The sequence below is a fragment of the Gymnodraco acuticeps genome, unplaced genomic scaffold (genome assembly GCF_902827175.1).
Source record: "Gymnodraco acuticeps unplaced genomic scaffold, fGymAcu1.1, whole genome shotgun sequence".
NCBI classification, from domain to species: domain Eukaryota; kingdom Metazoa; phylum Chordata; class Actinopteri; order Perciformes; family Bathydraconidae; genus Gymnodraco; species Gymnodraco acuticeps.
The window spans coordinates 1495517-1508648 of NW_022991584.1; the positions used below are offsets into that span (position 1 = coordinate 1495517).

Below are 13132 nucleotides of genomic sequence, written 5' to 3' on the forward strand. Positions count from 1 at the left end.
TGTTTTTGTACCTATAGTACTACCAAACAAAGTAGGCATTTTGTTTGTGCCACTGCATCTCACAAATAAACAAGGACATTTAATAATCAGACCCTGCAATAAAATAAATCAAGTTTCACTTTAGTTTTTCAAGTAACTCAACTCAAACTCACTAGTCACTCACTCAGCATCATCAGACAGGTTTTTAGGAATATGAGAATGTCCACATTTCCAGGTATTTATAAGCTGGGATGTTTGGGCATTTACAATATCCGCTGCTCTGGAAAAAACTCTCTCGCTTGGTACTGATGTTGCTGGGACAGCAGTGGTCGCGTTAACCGAATATTTTATTTATCAATGACGGGAAAATCTGAAAGCAGTCTGTCATTTTGACAGATTAGAACAAACTCGGAACAGCGCCAACGTTTCCCCACAGCGAGGCTCTGGTGTTATGCCGTGTTATGCATGCCCTCCAAAAGGAAATGATATCGCTTCCAAACCGTACTTTGCCGTACAGATCAACACATGTCTGGGAGGTTTTGCTTTACGCTGTGTGCGCTCCCGCGAGGTGCATGCATGGCATAACACCGCCCCCCCCCCCCGTTGACAGTTCACGAGCGTGCTCTCTTGTGAACTGTTCAGATCCGACGGGTAATAAGGGATTATGACGGACATTTTACGATCCTGTCTGTCAAAAAGTCTAACGCCACCTCTGTGGGACGGAGAGATATGCTTTGTCCATCGGTGACAGCAGTGGGTCAAACTCTGCATTGTCTCTCCACCACTTCAAAAACAATACAGTTTTTGCCAAGAAGGTGAGGCTTATTGACAGGGCGAGATATAAATATACTGTTGATACTTGTCAATGTCTCTAGGTGTGTAAATGTAGCACTGTAAATACGATGTCCTTTTGTGTTCTGTTGTTTTATGTTCATGTTGTAACCTACTTGCTGCCATGTTGGACAGGTCTCTCTTGAAAAAGAGATCGATGATCTCAATGGGACCACCTGGTTAAATAAAGGTTTAAAACAAAAAAAAGTGTTTTAAAAAAATAATAATAATAAAAAAAAATCGCGGTAGATTTTGTCAGTCTCACGACGGTATTGGGACGTTTATTTACCGCGATGCCGCGATATTTGGTATATCGTTACATCCCTAATATATATAATAACAATAATAGGTAGACTCAGCAGCAGACACACCTTAGTGCAAAGTCATGTGTCAGTATTAATAACAGTGGCATATATATATAATAATAATACAAAATTGACTGTCCCAGATGTAGGGATTATTTTGTCCCGGCATGATTTAGCGCTGTGGACGATTCCCATGGCCACTAACTTTACCGAAATACAGTCGTACACTTTCACGTTGGAAACTGCCGTCAGTAGAAGTCTCTGGATCGCGTCGTCCGAGTAAATCTCCAGAAGTGCCGACACATCATCATCACTCCGCTGATTTATTTGGTGTTGCCATAACTACTTTCACAAAAGTAATCTCTTCGTTGGTGCGCTGCGCTGAGATTTTAATGCAAGCAAATACAATTGTGGCTTCCAAAACTTTTTCAAAGATTTACGGGGCGTGGTTTGCAAAACACCCAGCCAATCCGAAAAACCTTTTTCTCCAACGAAAGTCCCTGCTCTCTAGCAGGGACTGAAAAGGGGGTAAAAATGGTTCTGATTAACTAATTTAGTTCAGGGGGCTTTTTGGTGTGAACGCAAATATATCTGAGTTCTGATGAACTATTGTGGGAAAAGTACTCCGGTGTGAACGTGCCACTTGGTGTGAAAGCGGCTATGGCAACTCATCCACCAACAGTTTGGTAGGAAATCCGGGTATGACATGCTAACCACACACATCAGAAGAACCTTTCAGCGTTATCTTAAAATTATATTTTCCCCATGTTTATATCTTCTTTGCTTCCATACATTTAGTTATTTGAGTGCAATACTACTGCAATTTGAAAGATTTACTTTTTTCTGCATTCGTTAGGAAAGAGCAACTTATTTTGCATTTGCAGTTGTAGTCCAAACCTGAGTAGAATAGGTAGAGTGTTCCTTTACTCAAGAAAGGTTTGAATTGTTACAATCACACTAGGGGTGCAACAACTAATCGACTTAATCGATTACCAAATTAGTTGCCAACTAATTCGTTGGTGACGTCATCACGTGTGTTTTACTCGCCGTTAAGCTCCAACGTTATTCGTCTTTTTATCGGTACTGGAGACATTTAAAAAATATATGTCATGTATTATTGCTACATAAGCAGGGCTGCACATAACTGGTGCGCATGCGCACCTCCGCCAAAAAAAGAGCACCGGGTCATTTGAAAAAAGGCGCATTTGCGTACCAACATTAAGAGAGAGAGAGGGAGAGAGAGAGAGAGAAGAGAGAGAAGGGAGAAGAGAAAAGAGAGGAGAGAGAGAGGAGAAAAGAGAGGAGAGAGAGAGGAGAAAAGAGAGGAGAGAGACGAGAAAAGAGAGAAAGATATTTGCGAGTTGCATATGAACTCAGGGCCGGCCCGTCGCACTGGCGTTATAGATGTTCGCCTAGGGCGCCAGATCTGGGGAGGTGCTGCGCTGGCAGCTCTGGGAGGGAAAAAAACATTTTTGACCGTTGGGGCTCATCCTAATTTTCGGCCTTGATGTAACAATATTCATAATTAAGTAAATGTAACACCCTTTTCATCCCGGTTACACGTTTCATTTGCCCTGGACGATGGGCGCTGTAAGTGATGAAAATGGGGGATGTTGGCTTATCTGGCGCCCGCAGCTCACAGCCAAAATGCGAGTGAGCGAGGGAGGGTGCACCGGTTCTGGCGCAGTTGTTATTAGAATCTGGTGCTAGCTGCTCTAACGGATATAAGAAGAAGATGTTTCTACAATGATGTGGAGGGAGAGTCCTCTCCAGTCAGACTGAGGCTGATAACTACAGCTCAGTGAGGTAAAGGACTGTGGAGTGTTTAGATAGTTCACTTTAGTCTAAGTTATCTCAGTGGGTCTCAAACGTTTTGATCACAATTTATGTAAACACATTTCCAAGGCACTCCTTTATAATTATTGGGATAAACAGGTTTGAAATCATTCCAATGTATACTATAGGACAGTAAACCAAAAATATCCTTTAAAACTGGAAAGATAAAAAAAATGCATAAATAAATAAATGTTAAGGTAAAATAAGATATGAATGAACAACATAAATAAAATAAGTTTAATTTGTTATTGGCTATGGTAGGTTATTGGTTATGTTCACATACTTATTTGATTACATCCACTTGTCTAAGATGACAACAGAGCTGTCATCTTAGACAAGTGGATGTAATCAAATAAGTATGTGAACATAACCAAAACCAGCTGTTGACTTGTGGATGCAAGCAGCTAATCGCAGACTCAACCAGAGAGAAAGAAGTAGGCCTACATCATCAGCTACCATGTCTGACAGAGAGGAAGACAGTGAGGAGAACAGTCAGGAGGGTAGTGATGACAGCTTGTAGGATTACTGGTCGTGCTAATGTTGTCTTGTGTTCACCTCTGCATGTGTGTTCTGTGTTCACCTCTGCATGTGTGTTCAGTGCCGTGTGTCTGGCAAATAAAGTCAAGACCCCCTCAAAAGTTACGGTTTATTTCATTTTAAGGATGAGCACCAAGCAACATCTCCAGGTGCTCCTTTGAGAACCAGGGCAAAAAAGTTATGTACACCCCTGTACATAAGCATTATATCGCAGTCTTAGTGTCGCCAACTCGTTTCTAATATGCGAAAAGACAAAAAAATGCGTCCATGATATATTTTCGATCTTTCCAATCCAGAAGAGAGATCTTTCTCTCCCCCGTCTGTGTGCGAGGGGGCGGGGCAGTTTACACACACACGGCTGCTACATGCAGCAACACACTGCGGAGATGGCGGACAGAACGCGCTCCGAGGTGTGGAAAATGCTCGTTACCAAAAGTGCAATAAGAGTTTAGCATGTAAGGGCGGTAACACGAGCAATTTGTCTAAACATTTAGCAAAAGTGCACCACATTCAGACGGAGAAATGCACCGGGTTCCACTGTCTTTCTAGTAGAGCTCTAGACGAGCTCTAAACGAGTAACGTTTCCACGTCAGGTGTTATGTGCTAGCAGCAACACACGGAGTTAACTACATGATACAAACATGGGTTAATGATTAGAGGTAACCGAGTTATTTATTTTGTTAAAGTTTCAGCTATTCTGTTTACAGTTCTGTCATCACATTATTTAATACGATTTGTTAAAACATTGTTTCTTTTGATGTGAAATATTATTTATTTACTTTAAATAAAAAGCAATGTTAATTTTGTTCAAAATGTGTTTAGTTAATTTAATAATATATGTATTTTTGAATGAAGTATTCATCTTTATTGTCTTCATTGTTAGTTTCCACATGCCTAAAACAACCTCAAGCTACATCGAAAAGTTGATGGCTAAATAAGAGCGTTTGAGAAATTGTGAAAAGCATACAGTAATAGTCAGAATAGTCGATTAATCGTTTCATTAATCGATAGATTAATCGATTATCAAATTAGTCGTTTGTTGCAGCCCTAAATCACACCTATGTAAAATTAAAAAGATGCTTACCTTTCCCTCATCAGGTGGTGGAGGGGGTGCTGGAGGCTCCTCTTTTGGAGGGGGTGGAGGAGGTGCGCCTTTTGGTGGTTCTGATGGAGGAGGAGGAGGAACTGCATGGCCAGAGGGGGGTGGTGGCCCATGACCACCACCCTCTTTCTGATTCTGTTTTGCCTTCTCTTGCTTTAACTTTTGTAAATTCTGAAGATGCTGTTTGTACCAACGTTGCTGTTGCTCCTATAAGAAACAAACTCATTCGTCACACAAATATCATTGTTGTCAATTTAAGGTGAGACACGGCAGGCAAAAACATTGTTTTTCATGAAATGGTCAATTTCTGACAACGGGATTTGTTCAGATGCGTCACGTGGTGTGCTAAAACACTTCCTGGTTAGCTTTCCGCTGGAAATTTAAATCTCAAAATGGCAAAAAAAACGGTCACAGAAAAGACGACAACAATTGTCACTTGCACGAAGCAAGGTTATACAAAAAACAAATGACCCTGAACATGATGCCCAAGCTGTCATCCAAAGAACAGGAGGGTTTAGCTAGCGCCTGACTGCAATCTTTAAAGGTCGGTTTCTCAAAATGAGTTTTTCTCCTACTCTGAGTTCGAAATTTCAACTTCAGTAGCACGTACATACACCAAACCTTCCAGTTATATTCCTATCAATATTATGAAGGCTTTTACAGAAGGGTTTGTTCATGTATCATCCATAGCCTGAATTATATAACATTGTATACCTAAAAACATGGCGAAAATTGATATTTTAGGGCTGTTGACAGTATTTTCTGATTTATGGAGTGATAAAAAGAGATATCCAATATCCCTTCTGTAAAAGCCTTAGATACTAATATGACTACAAAATGAAACAAGAATTTTGAACCTGGCTATATCCAAAGTTCAGTTCCTGAAATGTGCTAAAATATGCGCATATTTAATGAGATAATAGCTCATTTGCATATTTAAACATGCTATTTCAGAAACTTGTAATGCAAAAAACAATTGCCTTATTGTAAGTAATTAACTGGAGAAATGTCTAGCTGATATCTTTAAGTTTAAAAAAGTACCTTATTCACCTGGGGTGTCTCACCTTAACACAGCAAATATTTGTGGAATCATACTTTCATTGTAGGTGTCTATTCGTCCCTCAATGTGACATAGGATTACATTTTCATATTTTATGATCAAACCCTGAAACAAACAGTGCCTTCAGATTCATTTTTAGTTAAGCTTTGAGTCATTGGGATTTACTATAAAATATTCAAATAATTAAATGCTCTTTAATTGCCCATAGTTCCCTTATATTAAAACAAAAATTATAGTAAACCAGTTGGGGCAATATGTATGCTCAAATACTGCACATCGTAAATCTCTTCATATTGACCACATTAAATAGATAAGATTTTGAATCCTTACAGAAGCTCGTCTTTTATTTATTATGTTATTTTAAATATCAGAAAACAAAATGTTTTTGAGTCGAATAATATCCATATTCTTTTCATCCAGCCACTACAACAGTACTTTCAGTTATTATACTTTGAGATTTGACATTGAAATTATCTGCTGGTAGTTTTTGATTAGAAAGAACATAACATGTTAAAGTCTAAACATGTATCACATATTAAATATGTTTAATAGCTAGCATCAAATGTGCCAGGCATCCCTCGTTCCCACAGCCAGTGTTTTTGTGTTTGTGAGTTATGGTAGTTTTGAATACAAAGTAATATACTAGTTGTACTGGTCCGGTCTGCTATTGAATACAATACAATGAATGCTAAGTGGTCTGATTTTCCATGTATGTGTTTATTCACTTATCTACCACCTTTGACATATATAGGATGATGCTTGGATGCAATATCTGTATATTGGTTGTTATACTGTATATTGTATAAGTGGTGAGATTAAGCAACAAAAACAAAAAAAACAATACAAGACATTACCTGCAATTGTAGGGAGTTGTCGTCCTCTGGTGTGGGTGGGTCTTTGTTATTGGACTCTTTTTCTTTGGGAGCAGCGATGTTCTCCGGTGGCTTAGTCGACTGGGGCTCTGGAGGGGGGGGGTACCGGTTTGCTGTCGTTGGGATGCGGTTGCGGTGGCAGTGGAGGAGGCTGTGGCTGACCCGTCTGAGGTGCAGGGGGACCTCTGGTCGCCTCGTCCTGTTGATAGTACGATTGAGCTCCAGCATTGCTGTCTGAATGTCCTGCACCTTCTGGATGCCACGATGACCCGGAATAACCAACGTTGTGTCCACCTCCACCACCACCACCTCCACCTCCACCGTACGCATTGGCATTGGCATTAGCATTACTGCCGTGGTGAAGCACTGACTGGAGCTGTTTCTGGTGTAGCATCTGCAGCTGCTGCATCTGCTGCAAGTGTTGCTCCTGGAGGCTGGAGAACATGGATCCGGCTGATGGGGCCTCGAAGCCACCGAACCCCGGTGCCACAGGGCCGATATTTCCGCCACCGGGCTGCTTACGGGGCCCTTGCCCTCCAAAGTTTTGCGACGGGGGTGCCCCATAATTTCCCCAGGAGGGATACATGGTTATGAGGCGTGGCGATGGACTCGGCCTTTGTCCTCACATACAGCCGGTCCGGAGTGCCTGAAAAGCTAACAGCTAATGTTAACCTACCTGGTAAAAATAACTATAGCTAACGTTTCACTTTATTGTCCCGACGGCCCTTGGCTGCATTAAACACAATGTACACACGCCAGCTCTGTAGCAGGGAACACTATCATATTATATCGTAATACGCACGTATATATTTGTGTTTTAAATTACAAAACCGTTGAGCCGCGGACGATGCTAAACATGATGCTAGAGCGCACTCACTGATGACGGAAACACGTCACGTCACATCAGACAACCACTTCCGGTAGGATATGTTGTCGAATGTTATGTTCAATGGATCCCAATATGTAAAATGAACAAATATCGTTTTGATATCGTTAATCACCATGTTTATTGAGTAAAATAACATAATGGGACTTAATTTGTTTTATATCAACAAATAGAAACAAATTATGAATTATGTTTACTTTAAATATAATTTTCTTACAACTTTTTTCATAATAAGATAATATAAGAAGTACTTTATTGATCCCAATTTGGGAAATGTTTGCTTTGCAGCAGCATAAAAATATAATCTGAAGTTATTATCATTATACTGTCAAACGTATTCTTCTAAGCACACACACACACACACACACACACACACACACACACACACACACACACACACACACACAGGGCCGTATCCAGGATTTCCTAAATACCGAGGTCCAAACATGCTAGGGGAGTTCGGGGATATCCCCCGAGATTTTTGGGATTTTCATGATCTAGTTATGGTGCTTTTTAAGTCCTATGGGGGGTCACAAATTGGATAATATATCGATTTCAAACCATGTCAGTGGGCTGACAATGTCAGCATCAATTATTTTGAAAGTGTAATACATAATAAGAATCAGTTGATTGTTACTATTAATGATCTGGACATGCAGAAGAGGCTAAAATGATCACAAAACATTGTCAACATCAGTGGCGAGCCGTGACTTTTATACGCCCTCTGACCCCCACCCCTTCCCTCGAGTTATTAAAGCGACCCTCTACCACACAAAACAACACCTGTAAATAACCCTATTTGTGTTCTTTGAAATTGAAAAGGATATTGCATTGTGTTTGTTACTTTCGTTGCAGTTGTATGTCTTAAGTGTAATTTGGCATGCTTTTATTTTGAAGGCGAGTTAACGCTGTCGACAGGAAGTTGTTGTTGCTATGGAAACAAGAAACGTTTCACAGCGGGCAGAACTTGTCATAAAGTCCGCGATAATAACACCCACCCATTTAGCGGGAAGATATGATTGGTCAATTGTACTGTCATTTGACATTACTCTCTCGTTCAGTTACTATAGCGGGGCCCTCTGTGAATTCATAGCTGGACCGCCTGGACGTCCAACAGCTCCTCTCTTCACAGTAACTTGCAGAGACGAGCTTCTTTCATTTAACTCTTCACATTCCAACATAAACTGAATAGGCAGATTCGAAGGATTTATTTCTTTGGAAATGTTATTTTAAATACAATTAAATCAAGTTATTTTGGTAAAACTAATGAAAAATATAACTAAAAATATATATAATTTGTTTTAATGTTTTTTAATATTATTTTGTAGAATATCTTAGGCCCTCACAGAGGGCCCTGACGGCTAACCTACAGCCTCTCTTCCATCTTCTTGAGTCTCTCTGTCTTCTTCCTGTTCATTACTCTCTCTGTCCTCTACGCTTTCTCTTTGTTCAATCTCTCCCTCGTTGTTCACTTTTTGCTCCTCCTCACTTGTCGCTCCTGCCAGTGAATCAAAAGCAATTCAGCAATTTAGTTCATTTCACTTGTTTGTTTGCATTCTTTTTTTATTTAAATCTGTTTTGTTTGATTCTCAAAAGAGAACAAAGATGTAAGCAAATTGTGTTTTATACAATTGTATGTTATTATGACATCATCACAAGACTATTGTTATAGACACATTTCTCTCTCTCTCTCTCTCTCTCTCTCTCTCTCTCTCTCTCTCTCTCTCTCTCTCTCTCTCTCTCTCTCTCTCTCTCTCTCTCTCTCTCTCTCTCTCTCTCTCTCTTCTCTCTCTCTCTCTCTCTCCTCTCTCTCTCTCTCTCTCTCTCTCTCTCTCTCTCTCTCTCACCAAAGCTGAGCTTCGACTGACGTAGTCTTCTCATTATATCTGAGTCAGTGTGAAAACAATACAATGTTATATCTTCGATGTTTTACTCAAATTGAAATAAAAGAAAAGCATTACAACGTTTGTTAAAAGGTAATCCTTCTGACATTGGATGAATGTAATTAACTTTAGCTCTCTAGCTAGTTTATTCACGCAATTTAAACCAAAGTATAGCCTATAGCTGCAATATAAGTTAGTGTGCATGTTATCGGACGTCCACTGACTAACGTAGAGCGTTCACACAGGATCTGCTGCTCATATGATGTCCTGATGAACAGAAACACAAGCAGCCCGCTGGACTCAGATCTCTAGATACCTCATCACTCTTCCGCTGCTCCGGTACAAGTCCGGGCTGCGGTGATTTGTTGATACATGTCGTCTTCTTCTGTTTGCTTTAATCGAGGCTACGTAGTTATGCAGCGCCCCCATGGTCAGTAAATGGAAGTACTACAAACAACCTCGTTTAGTGTAATTATTTCACAAGTTTTGTTATACACAGCTCGGAAAATATTACCGAGGTCCGGACCTCGGTGACCTCAATGGTAGATACGGCCATGCACACACACACACACACACACACACACACACACACACACACACACCACACACACACACACACACACACACACACACACACACACACACACACACACACACACACACACACACACACACACACACACACACACACACACACACACACACACACACACACACACACACACACACACACACACACACACACACAAAACTAAGGACTTAAAACAGAATGGAATGCATTACATTTAATTATTGTTGTTATATATATTTTTTCGTGTACGGGTTCAGAATACGAGGTGTTTTCTAATCACTGATTTTTTTAAATATAGAGTATATACTCTATGGTGTTCACGGCTGCCCAAGCCTTTTGTCCTTATACCACACGAGGGAGACATTTTCAAAGACATTTCTTCTCAGCGAGGAACATTCGGCTGTTAAACAAACCAAAAACAGTAAGGGTCTATGCTTCATGTTAAACTAATTAAAAATAAATAATATTATGAATAATTATAACTTACATTTTTCATTGGGATTAACTACAGTTGAAAATAATTGTCAGGCTCATAATAAAAGTAAATAACGTGATTTTAATTGACAACAACAAAATATATAACTACTCTGAAGAGAATACATTCATTATGAGAAAATAATGAAAACAGCATTACAATTATTTTAGGCCTACCGCATGCATATGCATACGATATTACAATCTCCAGTAGTTTGTTGTCAGAGACCAACTGTGTGAGTTCAGACTGTGTTTAGCAACAGGGAGGGTACAGTAGGGTGGGAGGGCGAGCAGTGGGAGGTAAAAGTGACTTTAGGTTGCCCTTGAGGTCTGATACACATAAGAGTATTTTTTTCTTAAGATCACCAGTAAATCTGTATTAATTTTGACCAGAACCACTTAAAAAGAATCGTTAAAGCGGATTAATCAAGCCCGTCCTGTTTAATGTCTCCCGTTAATTAGTTTGTCAGCAGTGTTTTAATATCGCCTAATGACTTCATATTTCACTGATGACATTAAAGGGGTGTTAAAAGAGGGGAAATGGCCCATTCAGGATTCAGTTCTTTCGCTTAAGATGCCCTCGATGAATAAGACAAGGTCACGGAGGCCTAGCCTTTAGGGAGAGATACATTATCAGGGGATGAGGCTGGGAGAAATCCCATAGAGGAAGCTCTCTCCCCTCTAAAACAGCATGACGGGCACAATGTGATACAGTTCTGTCTTAGAACAATACACTGCACAGGGAATTCATGATACAGCTTATGGCAGCCACGCTGTATAGGATGGCAGGATAGCCCCACAATGTACAATAACACTGATACTGGGGACTAATGTGTGGTGCTTTTTGAAGAGAAGAGGGCTGATGTTATACTGTTCATTTGTGTAATGTATTAATAACAATACAATTTGAAGTGTTTCTCGAATGCTTTAGAAGTCAGCCCTTTTAAATCCTCATCAGCACTTTCTGAAGCTTTCTAAGCAAGAACAAAGAAATCAGAAATCGTAAAGTTGTAGCTCACAGTATTGAGGACACTGCATTTTCTCTGTGATGAAAATCCTATGTTAAACAAAATGCTCAATGGAGGCTAATGGATCCCGAACAAGTCCATGCACTGCTTCCAAAATGCTTTGTTTGACAAATCAATTTTCCCATAACCCGGTGAGGAGAAAAGTGATGCGGATTGATCGCCCCCCCTGACTTTGTTTCCAGAATATTGTTTGATGGCTGGATAGATTAATTGGTATGACATTTGAAAGCCTTCTCTTGACTGTCAGCATCCAAGCCTCCATACGCCAATCGAATCTCGGTCTAATTGTCTCCTCTATAATACCTCACTTCACAAATTAGAGACGGTGCCTCTATAAACTATTACCAATGTAAGACCCAAACAAAATCACATGGCTCAATCAGACACTGGTTTGAATAGAGGGTGATGCTGGGATGATAAGATAGAGCGCATTAAAGGGCATCACCCCAAAACGCTGCACCAGCACATCTTGCTCTCTGTACAGTAGATCTGAAATATACAAATCTAATTCAAGCAGCTGCTCCAAGTAAATCTAAACTAGTTAATATCCAGGGGTTCCTTCTATTTGAATCTTAGTTATGAGTCTAATATAAATAAGGACAATTACAGTGAGGAACACAAAGAGAAAAAATCAAATCAATGACCTTGTAATGCTGGTTATGTATGTTATGTCTAACATGTAGTTATTGGGCTTGGTATTAAAATGTGTTGTTAGATTTTTCTATGTAACATTGTTGCCAAGAATATAATCAAAGTCCTCTAAATACTGGAGCCTCTTCACATAAAAAACGATGACATAAAAAGACAAAAATGCAAAGGTGTAAATAATAACATTTACAATAGCTGAATTTAATTTAGCTGCTTCAGGATCGGGGTCCTAGTACATGCTGGCTAACTGTCAGACTGTCATGGCTTACTGGGACACTTTAATAGAACAGAGCCATTGTTATTGTTTTAAACATCATTTTTTCGACAAACATTAGTAGGATTGTGCTTAACGACAATATATTTAACTTGTGAGAGAATACAAAATTATACAACTGAGATTTTTTCACATTTTCCATTATCTGTAGACTATAAATATATAATATATGTATTTCTTAATTATTCAATAGTGGATTAGAAAGAAACAGACATAATAGTCTAGTTGTTTTACGTTTTTAAATCAATTTCCCACCTATACAATTACATTTTGTGATAGAATATATTATCCATATCACCCACTTCTAATTCAAAGTAATACACATTGTGTTTCATCAATAACATATCAAAACACTTGGATGGACTATTATTACTGCAGTGTATTATAATAACAATGCATTATAATACACTCCATGCAGCACATAATAGCAGCATTCTCCAGTCCTATGTAAGAGGAAAGAAAAATAGTGTGTCAATTGCACCAAAAAAATATTGTTTAGAATATATTTATTCTTGCATTTTATTGTATATTGTGCCACCCATTGGGTCTATGTGAGAAGTTGACACCTAACTTAAATGGTGTAAATTCTGCAAAGAAGGAAAGAAAATGAAAACCATAATCTAGTATTAGTTTCTCAGTTGTTATCTGTCATTTTAAATAGAGTTAGACGCTTCTGCATTAAATCTATAAAAAAACATACTGTACCACCATGGTCTTAATATTAAATGCATGAAAGAAAATTGGCATAGTTTGGTATAAAAAACTAAGAAGCCTATACTATAGTTTGAATTTTTCCTGAATAAAAAGGACCCTATTTAACTGAATCAAATAGGAACCAAGTTATCT

At 39.2% G+C, this 13132-nt stretch overlaps 1 protein-coding gene across 1 annotated transcript in view; it reads right to left on the reverse strand.

The window, feature by feature from the left end:
- The window catches only part of ylpm1 (YLP motif containing 1), a 29847-nt gene extending 22739 nt beyond the window's left edge, over window positions 1-7108 (reverse strand). The window contains 3 exon segments of the mRNA XM_034197685.1: window positions 4573-4797; window positions 6505-6627; window positions 6629-7108. Coding sequence (XP_034053576.1) covers window positions 4573-4797; window positions 6505-6627; window positions 6629-7108 — 828 coding nt within the window.
- Window positions 7109-13132: the final 6024 nt, after the last annotated feature.